The sequence below is a fragment of the Cygnus olor genome, chromosome 15 (assembly GCF_009769625.2).
Source record: "Cygnus olor isolate bCygOlo1 chromosome 15, bCygOlo1.pri.v2, whole genome shotgun sequence".
NCBI lineage: Eukaryota > Metazoa > Chordata > Aves > Anseriformes > Anatidae > Cygnus > Cygnus olor.
Genome location: NC_049183.1, coordinates 15,356,026 through 15,371,616, shown reverse-complemented (window position 1 = coordinate 15,371,616; position 15,591 = coordinate 15,356,026). Strand labels below are relative to the sequence as shown.

The 15,591-nt window shown below is 46.3% G+C and overlaps 1 protein-coding gene across 4 annotated transcripts in view; it reads left to right on the top strand.

The window, feature by feature from the left end:
- CACNA1H (calcium voltage-gated channel subunit alpha1 H) overlaps window positions 1–15,591 on the top strand; it is a 227,814-nt gene that overhangs the window by 159,245 nt on the left and 52,978 nt on the right. For all 4 annotated transcript variants that reach the window (XM_040574186.1, XM_040574187.1, XM_040574185.1 and 1 more), the window contains 3 exons: window positions 12,269–12,420; window positions 13,422–13,607; window positions 14,296–14,413. In XM_040574186.1, coding sequence (XP_040430120.1) covers window positions 12,269–12,420; window positions 13,422–13,607; window positions 14,296–14,413 — 456 coding nt within the window. The remainder of the gene's footprint in view (window positions 1–12,268; window positions 12,421–13,421; window positions 13,608–14,295; window positions 14,414–15,591) is intronic.

Sequence of the window (15,591 nt, the reverse complement as noted above, 5' to 3'; positions counted from 1 at the left end):
GAAAGTCGCCTCCTTGTTTTTAAAGTCTTGTTTTCCAGACCTGAGTGTTCTTCTCCCAGTATTAGATAGAAATATTGCTACACATTGTAAAGCCTGAGTAGTTATTTTCGGTGAATTTTGTTCTTTGGTCATCTCTGAAAATTGGTAGTGGTTTAATATAATTCCAGTTATTGTTTTGTGGGTTTTTTTTTGTCAACAAGGTAAAAACATGGACACACTTTAAACTCAGTGGTGGTTCCACTGAAGTCGAGCAATTCTAGCACGTGAAAATCCGATAGTTATCTATAATCTAGAAATGGTGAATGTGAAGAGGGACAAGAGTTGCTGAGCTCTCCAGCTGGCTTGTGCTCATATTCAGTAATTCCCAGCTTTTCTTCATCCCACGTCCAAGGATGCTGCTGAAGGGCAGCCCCATCTTGTAGTTCCTTTCTGACTTCGTGTGTCCTTTCTTGCCCTTGTAAAACAAAGGGTTATTGTGTCAGGGAGCAAGAGGGATGAGGGTGATTGCCATTGCTATTTTTAAATTTATGAGTTTGAAGGTCTGTATTGTGCACAAGCGTAAGCTAAAAGGGGGCAGCGAGCTCCCGGGAGCAGCTCATTCCCTTGCCTCCAGCAGGAATGGCAGCGTTGTGTTGCTCACTGGTCCTGATGCGGGCTGTTATTGAAAACTTATCAGAAAGACCAGGACCCAAAGCCTTCCTTGCTAGCTGTAATAGCACACGCTGCAGGCTGCTGGCAAATACAGGCTCTGGTTTTGTACCTTCCCATCTTTGCTTTTTCTTTTTGATCATCGCGGATGGTTTTAATTGCCACTTTAGTGTGCTGCTCATGGCTAAGAAGAATGTATCAATAATTCACTTGCAGGAACAGTGTGGCAGCTCGAAAGTTCCCATCTGCCTGCTTTGGCTGCAGGCTAGAACACCCTGGGCTGTTTGCAGCATTGTGTTCTCAGGGACAAAAATAAGCTTGTAACAATCGCTTGGGTTGCTTTAGGTTTGCTAGAAGGGAGGAAAGGTGGATCTTCCCTGAATTTGTTTTGCTGGCTCCCAGCATATGTCTTTGATGCAGAGAGGAGAGGAGTTGCTGCCTGTGTTACAGATGTGGATTTGCAGATAATCATTTCCATGCCGATGAAGGTTTTGAATCTTAAGCTCTTCATGAGTGTTTCTGGAAGCTGCAGAGAAACTATATCAAAACCGAGTCTGTACCAAGCACAGTTCTGTTTTGGAAAACAAAAAGGCTGGAGGTTCCCCTAACTCTGTTGCCCCTATAGGATGTCCCTGAGGATAGACCTTTGTCAGTTTACAAAAAGAGCAGTAAGATGTAGCTACCCACAAAATCAGTGGCCTGGATCGTAACAACTCAGGAGACGTTTTGCAAAACATCACAAAAATCACAGCAGATAGAGCTCGCCCTACCCAGTCCGTCCTCTTGCTCTAAGTTAGGATCAACTCTTAATATGTGAGGGTCATAAGTCATTTTATATCTTTTAAGACGACCCCACAAGGTGAGAGTCCTTAGCTAATGAAAATTAATGCACAGCCCAAGGGAAGCCCATGAGGAACTGACTGCCTGTGCCCTAGTGTCTGATACATGCTGAGGACCATGTGGGGAACTGGAGAGTTTCAAAGCCAGAGTTAGGAAAAGAGCTTGGGAATCCTAACGTTTGGCATCTCAATGTAGACATTGAACCTTCTCTTTGTGACCCCAAGAATCGAGGTTCAAGTAGGCAATCCCTGCTGTAGTGGGAGTCACACCACCACATTTTCTCCTGATGTCCACCCAACGTTTTTGCTTTCTTTTTCTATATGAAGATCCTTGAACCTCTGTAGAAAAGCTCTCCGGATCTTCTTCATCTTTCCTTTCTCCACTCAGCTGTCAGAGGTCAATTACAGCAGATTGCTCAAACTTTTCTGGAGAACCATCCTCTCCTTGAGCATATTTCCCCATCAGTCCACTTCAGTTTCCTCTCCTTGGGCTTAAGAGATGACAGAGACAAGGTCTTTGTCAGCTGTAGACTAAACATACTCCCCATCCTGTTCTTCCCATCAGCAGCCCTCTGTCGTGTTTTCTTGATGCGCCTTGTCTCCTAATACCAGTACACAGCCCACAAATCACGAATGTGCATTATTCAAAGGGACTCTCCATAAAGGTCTATTAGCAGGGGATGAGTAATGGCTTGACAAAATAGATTTAAGTGGCCCCTTCTGAATCATCTTGGCAGTAATAGGGAGAGTGTGTCCATTTTTTGATTAAATATTTCCAGTGCCATTAGCTTGGGTGAAGTAAACAACTTCTATTGAGTTTGCCTGCTAATGACAACCCAAAGGCCTTTGATCTCTCTGTTATCAGAGAGCAAGCCTGTTGCTTGGATGTGGGAAAAGATCATATAATCATTGCGAAAGGTGCCTCTTGCAGTACAGTCAAATTGTTTGGAAGCGGTTCTTTATTCTCTCAATCTTCATGTTTCTACCACCTTTAATGGACATGGGCAGAGCCTCCCTGATGAACGCGCTATAACCACAGTCTCTGTGCACAGTCAGAAATGCACAATTCTAGTTTGGCTGCAAGATTTTTGCAAATAAAATCAACCTTGATTTCTTATGCAGACTCCTTGAGGCAGAGCCTATATGTCCATTTTTGTCGCTGAGGGGTTGTAGCTTATTTCCATGTTCTTCACGTCTATCCTTTTACAGCATGTCCCACAATGTCGTGCGTTTTTTTTCTTAAATTCTCTAGTTCCTGAAATCCTGTGACTCAGTTTATATCCAAAAGGAAACTGTTTCTAGTTAATGGTTTGGAATGCCTAAATATTAATTAATCAGTATCCATGATGCATTATCTTTTTAAAAATGTATGCTTTGTGATTATCCAGCGAAGCTGATTTAGGGCATTAGGCTGATGAATTTGGGCCGTTTTTTGTTGCCTTCAGCACAGATAGTGGTCAAGACCAAAAAGCTTTGCAACAGGCAAAGAACTGTGTGCGTATAATTCCTTGTGCGACTATAATTTTTTTATGGCGAGGGATAAGCCAAATATATTGGATGAGAGTCAACACAGGGCATGCAAAGCGATGTCACGCCTCGCAGATCTGCTGGTTCTTTGAAGGTCTCCACCAGCATATGGATGGGGATGATTCAGTCCGTACAACTTCCCTGGATTTTCGCCAGGCGCTCTTAAAGGAACGAAGCCGACGTGGGGTGGGATGGCAGCCTGCTCCTGGAGAGAAGCCTGCGGATATTTAACGGCTGCTTAAGGGAAGAAGGAAGGGGCAGAAGTAATAGGTCCGCTTCTGACATGTCGGGAAGTTGCCAGAGGCATCTCCTGATGCGTGGTGGGACTCGCACATCACCACCTGAGGCTTCTCCTTTAATAACTAAACCTAGACACTTCTGGCCTTGTTGCGGGCGGGGGGGGGGGCATATTTATTTATTTATTTCATTTAAGTCTTATCTTTTCAGCCATCTGTCAGACCAAGTGATCCTCCATCAAGACGTAATCCGGCTGATTGGCCTACTTTTCAGTGATAATAGCAGTAGTTTTGCATGATGCTGCTGATAGCGTTTCAGATTGCCCAGGTCCTTTCCTCCTGAGGGTGGAGAAGACAGCAATTGATCTAATCCAGCTTGGCATTTATGTCACTTAAAGTGAAATTGCATTTTGCTGAATGAAAGTGAGAAATGGGAAAGTAATGCAAATACGTTGTGCCATGTGGGACCTTGGGCCTGGGAAGCTTCATAAGGAAGTCACAGAGAGGAGCTGATTATCCCAGAGAACAAAACCTCCCTGATCCGTAGCTCTTGTTGCAAGAGACGGAAGTATGGCAGCCGAGGTTTCTTCTGTAGAAAACGTCCCCAGGAGTCAGTACCCAGTGAAGGATTCACACAAATGGCCCAGAGTGTATATGACTTCAGTCTATGGTTATTGCTGGATAACATTGACTCTAATGGCATTTTTTTGGAATACTGGAGTACATCAGGTGTGTGTGCAGCTTGCTTCGCTCCTCCACTGATGCCCAATGTGCAGCCCCAGAAAGGAGCAGTGCATTTTGCATGTCTGACCATATGCAGTTGGGTAAGTAATTATTAGCAGTGACTTTCATGCCACAGAGCAGAGAGGTAAAAGCAATTCCATGGAGCATTAGGAGATCAAGTAGGTCAATTGAAAGGAAGAAAAATTACCATCAGCTACCTTCAATTAAACTGTTATCGCTCCACATGAAGGATCCCATTTAGAGGAAGGCATAAAACCTGAGAGTGGAGGTGACTAAGAGAATAAATTCACCATTTCTAATTCCAAAGCTAGAGAGAGAGAACGTTCATCAGGACACACAAGGAGGAGATCTCTCTCTCTCCTTCTCTTTCCAGCCTACTTTTAAGTAGGGATTAAGTAGTAGATCTGGGAATCTCTCAGCAAAACGATTTTTTTCATCAGAAAGCACAAATTCACTGAAGCCCCAGCTTCTAGTAGAGACATTAACAACAGTTCAGCCCTCCCTGAGAAGGGCTTTTGGCTCAGAGAGGTGGTGATGTCTGGCTGTCAAATGCAGGGCAGAAGGCACCTCAGAATAGCAAACATCCTGGTGACCAGGGCAGGCTTCTAGGAACTGGGGCATCCTGGTTCAAGTCCCTGGTCTCTTTCCAAGGCCAGAGAGCATAAATAGCTTGCATCTGCACTTGTGTGCATGGGAAAGCACCAACCGAACCATTTTTGCTACTAAGTGAAGCTATGTCATACGAAGGTAAGGCAATTTCCGTGGTTTGTGCCATAGCCTAGATCAATTAAGCTGGTTTGAAGTTGATTGTAATGCAATAAGAGTCCTATGCTGTGGTCAATAAACTACATCAAAACAGTTTATAAAAGAAATATTTTCAAATGCAGAAATTCAATTGCTATTGCATTATTCTTCCTATTTTTTTAAGGTCAAATTAAGGGCAGGGAATGAAGAGGAGGAAAGAAGCCAAGTCTTAAAGTGCTTTCCTTTTTTTTTCTAACCTTAGAAATATCAGTATTATCTACTTTGGTCTTTGACAAGCAAAAAAAAAAAAGGGGGAGAAAAGGTCAAAACGTAGCCTTCACACTTGCTGGCAGCCTTCTGAGATGTCACTTACATTCCCTGACAGCTCTCTGCTTCAGCTGCGAGCTCCTGGTTCTTCAAACCCCCTCCAAGAGGTCCTTTTCCCAAAGTGTTTTATAGACGCTGGAGCGAAAGCTGTAACTAAAAACACACGCACAGCTTGCAGAGCTTAGGGCAACCTCATCTCTTCTGCTGCAGAATGGATTCCTGGCGTGCGAGATGTGGCAGCATCCCTCCCTCACCCATTTCTGGTGCTAACATTTTTGCATTTCAGCCACGCTATGCCCTTACATCTCATCGCTGGTGTGTGAGGCGCCTTCCCCAGCCCAGCCCAGCCCAGCCAGGGCTGCCTTTTAGCAGCGCCCACACCTGCTCTCGAGGTGCATGGGCCCGATCACTCTTGCTCTTATTCGTAATCCTGCTGGCCTCTCGGGCACGTGCCCTGATTTTCAGTGAAGCTGTTGCCAGTGCTCAGCCCCCATGCAGGCTGCCATCGCCGTCTGTGTGTCCTTTGGACAAAATTTGCTCTGTATTTTGCTCTCATGTCGAAATGCCTGTGACGTGGCTGTTAATTATAGCTCCTGGTCCACGAGCAGCGACTCCGTGAGGAGGCTGGGGCTCTTCCTTGGTTAAACCTGTTGTAGGAAAAGGATGTGGGCAAGAAACAGGTGTTTGATGCAAGTTTTTGAAGTGGTGAGAGTGCAAGAAATGCAGTTGAGGGTCCCAAACATAAAACCTGAGCTCGTGGGAGTGCGAGGATGTAGGGGTGACGCTGGGTGCAGGGGAGCTGTGGTGCACGGGGAGGATGGGGAAAGCTGGGTGCTGGGATCGGCACCGAACTCTGAGCAGAGGAAAGAAAGGAGACAGGCTGCAGCTCACAGATCCCAGCGCTGCTCCGTGGGTTACACCCAGCCTCCAGCAGCGCCATGCAAGGTTTTACCCAGCCCCTCTCCCTATATATTTGGAAGGCGTACGGGTCCAGGCTGATGCTGACTGTGGGAGTCCACCTATTATGTTAGCGTTGTACAGATGTTTCCCACATGTTCTGCTTTTTTAGAAAAAGTTAGAAGAATATTTTGTAATCTTGAGCTCTCTTTAGCAATTTCATTGATTTGCTCCCCTCCTGTGGTGCCCATGCTTCAAACTCATTTAAGCTGTTTTCCACCATTTTTGAACAGTATTTCTTATTAAAAAAAATACTAATACCTTCCAAACCATCGCTTTAATCTGTCCCAGCAAACTGACTTTCATCTCGTGATTGCTTTCACAGTGGCACATAAACCGTACAAATGTAATAGGGAGCCCAGTAATCCATCGGTTAAACAGATTAGTTATGTAGGAGGCTGCGTGGCTCAGTGCGTAAAGCAAGCAGGCTTTAATCTCCCCCGTAGAGGAAAAGCTGGCTCAAGTATGGCTCTGTGGTGTGCAATCGATGGGATGCAAAGGGCTTCCTTCCACCTCACAGCTCTCGTGGCAGGGATGAAGCCCGGAGGGTCGCGGTGCTCCTCACGGCGGAGGTTGGAGGCTGGAGCACGGCTGGAGCAGGAGGTCAGGCAATGAGAGGAGCCTGGCACTGTGTTGCTGTCCCTGTGCATGGTTTTCATGGGACTCTTGCCTTTTTGCAGCTGGCGACATCGTGGCAGAGGCTGCAGGTGTCCCGGTGTGCTTTTGCAACTTGCAGACCTGTTAAAAAGTAACGGTGCTTAGTGCTGCTTGGGTTATCCAGGATTGCACTAAGTGACATGGTTTGGGTTTATTAATGCAAAAAGTTGTGGTTTGGCTCTTCCATTTCTCTACCACTTCCTCGTAGTTAGCCCGAATGCTCCCTCTCCCTTGCTCTCTGCCTCTCTCTTGCGTTCCCTTTGGTTTCTAATTCCATGAAACGAGGATGATGCCAAAGCCTGCAGGCAGGTGAGATCCATTGCAGTGCAGTAGCTGGTAGTTGGAAAATGACAGCCCCTTGAAAATGGGGTGAAGAAAGAAAATGTTGCATGTCCAGAAGCAAAAGGTAAATTGACAGTTTATGATGTCTCCTCTTCCTGGTCGGAGTCTCTGCAGACTGAGTTTAAAAATACAAAGCAGAAAAGCGAAGATAAGCACGTGTTCAAAATCCCATTGACAGCTTTAGGCCCAGGACTAGAGAAAAAACAACACAAGTGCAAAGGATGTTTATGAGACTAAATGTTCTGGATTTGTTTACCACTCCTCTGCGTCTCTGCCAGCCTCAGCTCTCCCTGTTCAGGAGGAGTCAAACGGCTGCTTTGGGCTCGGGGGGGATTTCTGAAGCAAAACACATCTTTTTACTCCGGAAACTTCCTTCCCTGTTCATTCACCAGGACGGACCAGGCGTCTAACAGCCCTTTTCTCCAGCGTGGTGCAGGCATGATTATTTATTCTCAGTATCACAGCAAAAAGGTGCTCCAGGGTGCCACGGCACGGTGCCATCCTGCTGGGGGCTGAACCTAAGCGATGTAGAATAAGGTCTTTGTGGATGCTGCAGTCGAGAGAGATAGGGTAGGATATGGGTGAGAGGATAAGGAAAGGCACAAAGAGATAAAGTGACTTGCTTGAAGAAATGCAGTAATGCAGCTGCACTACGAGAATCTAAGGCTGCAAAGCCCTACTCCTGTTCTTCTTCATCCTCTCTTTGTAGGGGCCATCAATAATTTGACCATTATGGGTTTCTCTTTTATTGATTTTCTCCTGATTCCAGGAAGGCTCTGGGGTTGTGCTGCGTCTTGCTAAAACCAGAAGTATCAGATTCTCAGAAAGACACTAGTCTTCCGAGGTTTTCAGACCCAAACTATTTAGAAAAGGATTTTTTGTCTGTTTATCTGAACTTGGAATGAACTGCTGAAATGTTTGAGGTTTGTCCCTAATAAAAACAGGGTTTTGAATCACTGAAATATTCCGCAGCATAACTATGGCCTAAAAGTGGGCAGAGGTGGTTGTGCTTTCCTGGGACGTGTTTTGCTTGGAGTCAAGGCTGTTACTTTAAACTTGGATTCAGAGATGCTGAAATCTTGCGAATTGATCCCAGAGAGTTTCTGTCCTTCTCTTTAATGGTGGGAACCTTACTCCTGCAGTACGAGTTTTCATTTGCATCTGAAATCCGTAAGATTTGTGTTCAGACCTGAACCCTGTATGAATGTTGCCTGGGACCTGACGGTGGCACGGGCAGGTTAAGCCCTTCTCTGTGCTCACTTTTGCTGAATGTCCCCAGCGTGGCAGTTCCCAGCCCAGCCCCTCGGACTGGTGCCGTGGTCTCTCGTGCCCCTCATTGCCCACCATCTCCTGCATCGCATCCATTGCGGGGATTCCTGGGTGTTTTGCGGCATCGTGCAATGCCGCCTGGGTGCTCTCTGGCCGTGTTTTGGCCTGGCCTGTCTCTGAAAACTTGGACCATTGTAAAGGTCAGGCATTGCAGCAGCAAAAGATATGGAGATATCCTAAGCTGATGAGGGCTGTTGAAAAAGGAACTTTTCACTAACACAGTTTGGAGCCCTAAGGTGGGGAAGTAGTTTCCTTGTCAGAGTTGTTAAGGCTTAGAAAGTGTTTGGTAAAAAGCAAGAAATGCCACTTTAGAAATACTCTGTTGGATGTGCATCATTTTGATGTCAACCTTTGTTAGCCGTGCCTTGGTAGGAAGGAAGTTGCATTTCACAACACAACCACATCTCAAGCAGAAAACCTGAAATTTCCTTTTCTGAGAAGGTCAAAACAAGACATCACAGCATTTTTAAAGCTTTGTTGCAACTACATTTTCTTCCAGCCAGGAAGTTTGACAGAAAATAAACCTTGCCATGAAAAGTTTTGTTTTCAGCAAATCAACATTTTGTTTTTCCCAGAGAAAAAGGCTCCTGGAAAAAATTGTGCTCTGGGGTTGGCTTGAATTTGAACAAAACAACAGTGTCTCCTAGTGGCTGACTCCAGGGGAATGGCCAAATCCATCTTGGCTTCCAAGTGTCTCTTCCGTAACCCTCCTCCTCGATCTTTGCTCATCAGGGAGTGAGAAAAGTGGGAAATGAATTGTGCTCTGAGCAGCAAACCGTTTCATAAGCTATAAAAATATCCATGGCAGGCTGTTTTCTAGGCTCCAGTTGGTGTTGAAAGAAGGTAATTACGTTTGAAGGCAGTATCACTGGATGTTTGGCTCATCTGCTGTTCAGCTTCCACTCTAATAATACAAAAGCTCACGTCAGCAGCTCGGCCAGCATGCAGGGCTATCCATCCTTGTCTCTGCCCAGTGGGCCCTGCCTCCGGGTCATGGCGGGTTTGCACTCCAAACATCTCACGTTACAGCAGTCGTTGTCACCGAATTAGTTCTGCCTTACCCCAAATAGGAGCACTAAAGGATGATGAAGATCTCGCCTGAAGCACGAGAGGCTTTGCGGCGTCAGCCTCGCCCAGGCTCCCCCCGTCATCCTTCTTGATTCGCGGGATCAGCCTCTCATCACGGCTATGGATGATCTCATCTGTGTCCTCTCCTTTCCTTCTTCCTCGTGCCCTCTCTCCCTGCCCATGAGAGATCGCTGCAGCTTTTTGTCTGCACTCTCTGAACTTGTATATGAAGTGAAAGCCACGGCGCTGGGGAGGAAGCGGTAAGGACACCAAGTTGTCGAAGGAAATTGGCAAATCAGTTCTGGCAATTATACTGGCACATTAACTGGTCGCAATCCCATATTTCAACAGGCCGCAAAAATGTTGGGGTTGCCTTACAGAACAGGACGTTTTAGAGCATAACGACTAGCATATTCTGTTTATTTGCCTGAGGGTGTTTTCTGGTTTGTCCAGCTTGGGCTTTTCAGGCTGGACACTGAACTTTTTTGTAAGGCCTCCCAAAATTGTCTCATCGTACTCATCTAACTCCAGGATTAGGGATTTAGAAAAGATCCCCAAGTATCCCAGTTTTCATGATAAAATCGTGCCTCTTGGCAGCACGTCTGGCAGCAGCGAGGAGAACTGGGGGAATACAGAATCAGGTTTGGCTCTAGCAGATGAGACAACCGCCGTACTGCAGGCTGCAAGGTACCGTAGGTAGCAGTGGGCAGCTTCCCTGTGTTTCTGGATAGAATCAGGGCTACAGAACCACTCTGTCCCATCAGAGCTGCCCAAGCTGCAGCTTCCTTGCTGACGATTGTCATTAATTTTCCAGCTTCAGCCCTCTAACGAGCCATCCTTGGCCTGCCGTGCACATCCCAGCCCAGGGAGGCTCCTGCTGCTGCCGGGAGGGACGCAAGAATTTAGCAAGTTATTTTGCCTCTTGTCGAGAATGCTCTTGCATAACCCCAGCCGAGGGGAAACCGAACGTGCCAGCCACGTTTGGCAAAAATAATGATGCTGACAAATGGCTCGAGGATGCCGCCAGAGCGGTGTCCTGTCACCACCATCGCTCGCAGCGGGACCGGGGGCTGGCAGCCAGCGGGGCTATTTCAGGCGCTGTCTGTGCTGGGGAGCTGGTTAGATGCCATCCTAGAGCAGTCCTCTCCTTCAGCTGGGCTTCCCTTGCGAAGGAAGGCCCTCTGCCCGGGATGTTTTGGCACTGTCAGGGAACGGGCACGGGCTGATTGCTGCTGGAGAGGGAATTGCTGTCCCTGCAGCCAGGAAGGTGGAAGGAGGGCAGCCCGGGGGCAGTGCCGCCGCGGGGCTCCCTGCAGCCGTCTGGGCCACCCTTGCTAGCGACTAAAGAACTGAGAATTGCACAGTCCTTCCCCTGGTGTCCCTTAGTAATTAGTGTATATGGATTATAATCATGAGGACTGAGGCTCTTAGTGCTCTTTCTCTTGGATAAATGGTTGAGCAAAAGACAGTCTATTGCATTAAGTAATTTAGCCTATGAATGATGGTTCATTAGCAGCCCACAGACTGTCGCTGCCGATAGTAGGGGATGTGCAGGCTCTTCCTGGCTTCAAGTTAACTCTTTCCCCCCTCTCCTTCAATTGCTGGGGATTTGCTTTGCAGGGTGTGGAGTTAAATGTGGTTGTGCCGTGGTATTACAATGGTCTTGTCCCTTCAGAGCCACAAATAATGCAGCAACAGCCCCAAGAAACTGCCAACTATTAACATAGCGTCTAATGACGGATGGGGAATAAAGGAAGCTATTATCAGTCAGGAGATGAGTCAGATATGAAAATAACACCTTTTTTCTAGACAATATTATTACAGCGAGGAAATGAAAAAGACTCATTTTCTTTTACAAAGGAATGGGTCGTGAGCATTAGAAATGCGCATTGCAGAGCTTGGTGGTGTCAGAGGGAGTAGCTCGAGTAAGTAACAAACCCCAGCCCACCGTTTGTGCATGTCCTGCTGTGCCACGGTTTTGCCGTGAATCAGGAGCCCAGGTGCTGGGCAGACATCGCTGCGCTCCCCAGGAAAGGAACTTCAGAGGCTGTGTCTGAAACACGAGGTTGTAGCCCAAGGTAACTCGGTGCTGATGAAGGAGAGAAATGGAAAGATCAGTTCTTAGAGGTAAGCTGCACACAGACAGGTTCGACCAGAGAAACCCACTGCCATCCTGGAGGAAATCCTGACACGTGGAGCCGTACTGCTGTCGCTCTAACAAGATTTGCTGTAAGTTACTGACCAGGATTCCAGGAGGAGAAATCATCTTGTTTTGCTTTCAGGGGTGATTTCCAAAGGCACTCAAGGGAGATAAAACTATTGATCCTACTGACTTTCACAGGTATTTGTTTTCTTAATTCTTTTAAGAGATGTCTGCAGGAAAAGCGCTTTCTTTGTATGTGAATAGAGCTACGCTGTGTTGACAGTGCTCCTGCTTTGGATATAGCAGGACACAGAAAGCTTTGCAATAAAAACAGCCTCACCAATGCAAGTCTAAATACAAGACTTACAAGCCATAATACCCTTGGTAGTTGTTGCAAGAATGCACAAGTGCTCTTCTTTGTGTAGCTTCAATTTGTTGGGCACAGATCTAGGGCATAGTTGTTCTGCAGTTGCTCCAGAAATGGGCTGGGATTCTGTATTTCCAGTAAAACTCCTAGGCACTGCCCATGATGGTTGTCTGTTTGTCCCCCTCAGATACTTACCTGCCTCTGTGGCTCTCCGAGAGGAATGCAGGAAGCCACAGCATTTGTGCATCGTTAGCACAAATCCCAGAGGGAGAGGAACATACCAGCCCGTGGCCATTTCCTCTGCACATCTGTTTGACCATGTTGCTTTTTTGCCCTGTAGCCAGACGAGTTGACCAACGCCTTGGAGATCAGTAACATCGTCTTCACAAGCATGTTTGCCCTGGAGATGCTCCTGAAACTCCTTGCCTTTGGCCTCTTCGGCTACATCAAGAACCCGTACAACATCTTTGACGGGATCATAGTTGTCATCAGGTCACTGCCAGTTCTTTCTTCGCTGTGGCTTTTCTGCCAAGGGCTTAGGCGTGCTGGGGAGTGGGATGTGGAACAGGAATGACGTGGCATGCATTAATCCAGGGCTCACTGGTTATCATGGGCTATAATTACGCTGGCCTTTTAGATTCCCCCCAGTAGAAGGGCCGTCCAAAGTAAATGGACCTGGCAGATGGAGAGCAAGGTCTATTTACGCCACATGTCTGGCACGGTGGACAATTTTCCACTGAAGTGCAGAACGGCTGGTCCTGGGAAAAGAGTACTGTGAGTGTCCATATCCCAGCAGTGTGCCCTCCCTCTCCCAGATTAACACGTAACAGGGCAAGCTGGAGGGGAAGAGAGGGCTGTGTTCTGCTATCCCCTCCCGAGGCACCACCATCCCAGCCTACGCTGGGAATGTCACAGCATGCGTGGCAGCAGCTCGTGCAGCTCCTCTCTGCACTGGGATTCTTTCTAGCAGCACCGTTCAGCCCTTGGTCAGTAATTTGGGGCAGACACAGAAGTGCTCTTGGCTTCCCTTGGCCCATCCCTTTGCCGCAGACAAGTGAGAAGAAACAGGGAAAAGGCCCGGAAACAAAGACCAGTCTGTGGCTTGTTAAATATTAAACACTGATCAAACCAATCCATCCCCACAAATGTAAATCCCTCTGGATATTAGCCGGGTACAAAATTGCGGTCCACTTCTTGTGGCTAGGCTTGTGACTGTTTGTAGTGAAAACAGCCTAGCAGGAGACATGGTGTGTTACGAAGAGCCACAGAAAGTAAGGGAATTAAAGAATCAGGAAACCAGCTGTAAAGGCTAGAGGTTAGGCATGAGCATATGGCCCTGCACAGCTAGGAAGCGGAGGTGTTTTTCAAAAGCAGCAGCAAATAACCCTTTTAGGGCTTAAATGGTGTGATATCCTGTAAGAAGCCAGCCTGCTCTGGGCTTTCACAGTGCAGTACTTGCTGTTAATAGCTTTTCTCCTTCTTGCATCCTGCAGCGTCTGGGAGATCATCGGCCAGTCAGACGGAGGCCTTTCTGTGCTGCGAACTTTTCGGCTGCTCCGGGTGCTGAAACTGGTGCGTTTCATGCCTGCCCTCCGCCGCCAGCTGGTGGTCCTGATGAAGACAATGGACAACGTAGCCACCTTCTGCATGTTGCTCATGCTCTTCATCTTTATCTTCAGGTACAAGAGGCTGCGGCTTCTCTCCTTCGATTAATTGTTCGGCTCGCTTAAATAATACATAGATTAGAATAACAATGCAGCGTGTTTGCTAGGCTGCCTACATGACAGAAGTGCTCACAATAGACTGACAAGCAGACGCTCAACAGACGATTTACTTCTTTGCGGTCTCAGTTTTTCATGCAATACTGTAATTCTGTAGGTGAATGAAAAACACGGACAGGCAACAACAGTCGAACAATTGTTCTGGAGTTACTGGGAGGCTCATTTAGCTGTGTCTCAGTAAGCTGTCAGAAACAGGACTCTACCAGACTCATATTTGAGAGGGAGGTTATACAGATTTCCAAGACCTCTGTCTGCTTGACCCTATAATGCTCCTTGGGATCCTGTTCTTGGAAACCAGATAGATTAGGCAGCTGGCAATGTAGTTTGATGTTTTCTAGAAAAATGAGATCCCTGATTTGACTTCAGTGTAGACAATTATTACAAAACATGACACACAAGAACTAAATGGCAGGATTTGATCAGTGGTCATATCAATGGTAGTACAGAGCCCATCTTCTTGGGAGATACCACTGGCACACAAAACACTGGTGGAAAAAAAAGTATCCCAAAAATCACTGCAGTCCTCACTGCAACCGTATTTCCTGCAATAATATATTTCTTCCATCTCCCTTTTTTCCTACTCTAGCATTCTTGGCATGCATCTTTTTGGATGCAAGTTCAGCCTGAAAACTGATACGGGAGACACAGTTCCAGATAGAAAGAATTTTGATTCCTTGCTTTGGGCCATTGTGACAGTGTTTCAGGTAAGCTCTGAGTCCTCCGTGAAGCTTTAACATAGAGCACCTGGACAAATTATTTCACTTTTCAAAAAAAACTATTCCAGTAGGTGTCAAATTTGGACTGAAACCATGCCATAGAGTTATTAGGGCAAAGTGATTGTGTTTGTGAGTTAGCTGGTCTCTACAAACTCTGATGGAGAAATCTACTCAAAGTCATCGCTATACCTATCTGTTGTTAGTTAAAGTAAAGTCTGGGAAGACTTGGAAATTCACTCTTATTTTCGTTTCGTATAGTCGTTAAGATCAAGACCCATGGTCTACTGTCCACTCTGTTCCTATTCTGTATATCTCTATCTCCTTACCTGCTTTTATTGCCCAAAAAATGCACTTCCAAACAATTTAATTTAACTGGGATTGACAAAATAGTTTCACAAATCAAAGCAGGAGTTGCTGGCTCTATATGCTGGGAAAGTCTTTATGTAAAAAGTTACGTTTCCTCTGCAGGCAAGGTCTGTTATATATTTTAAATTACTGGCTATTCCATAATGGAACAATAAGCTGCTATTTCCAGGACATTCTAAATATAAAGATTAGACTTTTCTGTTTAAAAGCTCAGTCCTTACAGCCTAAGTGCACCAAATGGAGCACGGTGTAAACAATGTTAAGGGAAGTTTCTAAATGCAGAGTAGGTGTTCACCACAGTATTGTCTGAGGTACAAAGCAATCCAGAGTCTTCACTGGGATGAATATAACTTCTTGCAAAGTTTTCCTCCTTACAAAGAAGCAAGGAGAAATCAGCATTAGTCTCACAGGTTCATGTATTTTTTTTCCAACGTAAATACAGACTTCTGCATTTATTCTAACAGTCCCGTGGGAAATAGAGTTGGCACAGACCACAAGTGCTCAGCCCTGCATCCCATGAAGGTTAATGAGAGACACGGCTCAGTGCCGCCGACTGCATTCCTATCCCCAAAGCTACCTTGTTTTCAGGAGCCACTTTCGTTGTAAGCCTGAATTAATGTGGAGCATGCATCTGTCATCTGTTTTTCATAGGCCCCTAGGTTTTTGAGCTCCAGTGAAGCTAGGGGAGTGCAAATCCCTTAGGAAGGTCCCTTAGAGCAAGGCTTTGTGAAGATGTGTATTTTTTTTTCCCCAGTTTGTCAGTACTTTTACCCAATGGAAAGTGTTTTGCTTCCCTGAGT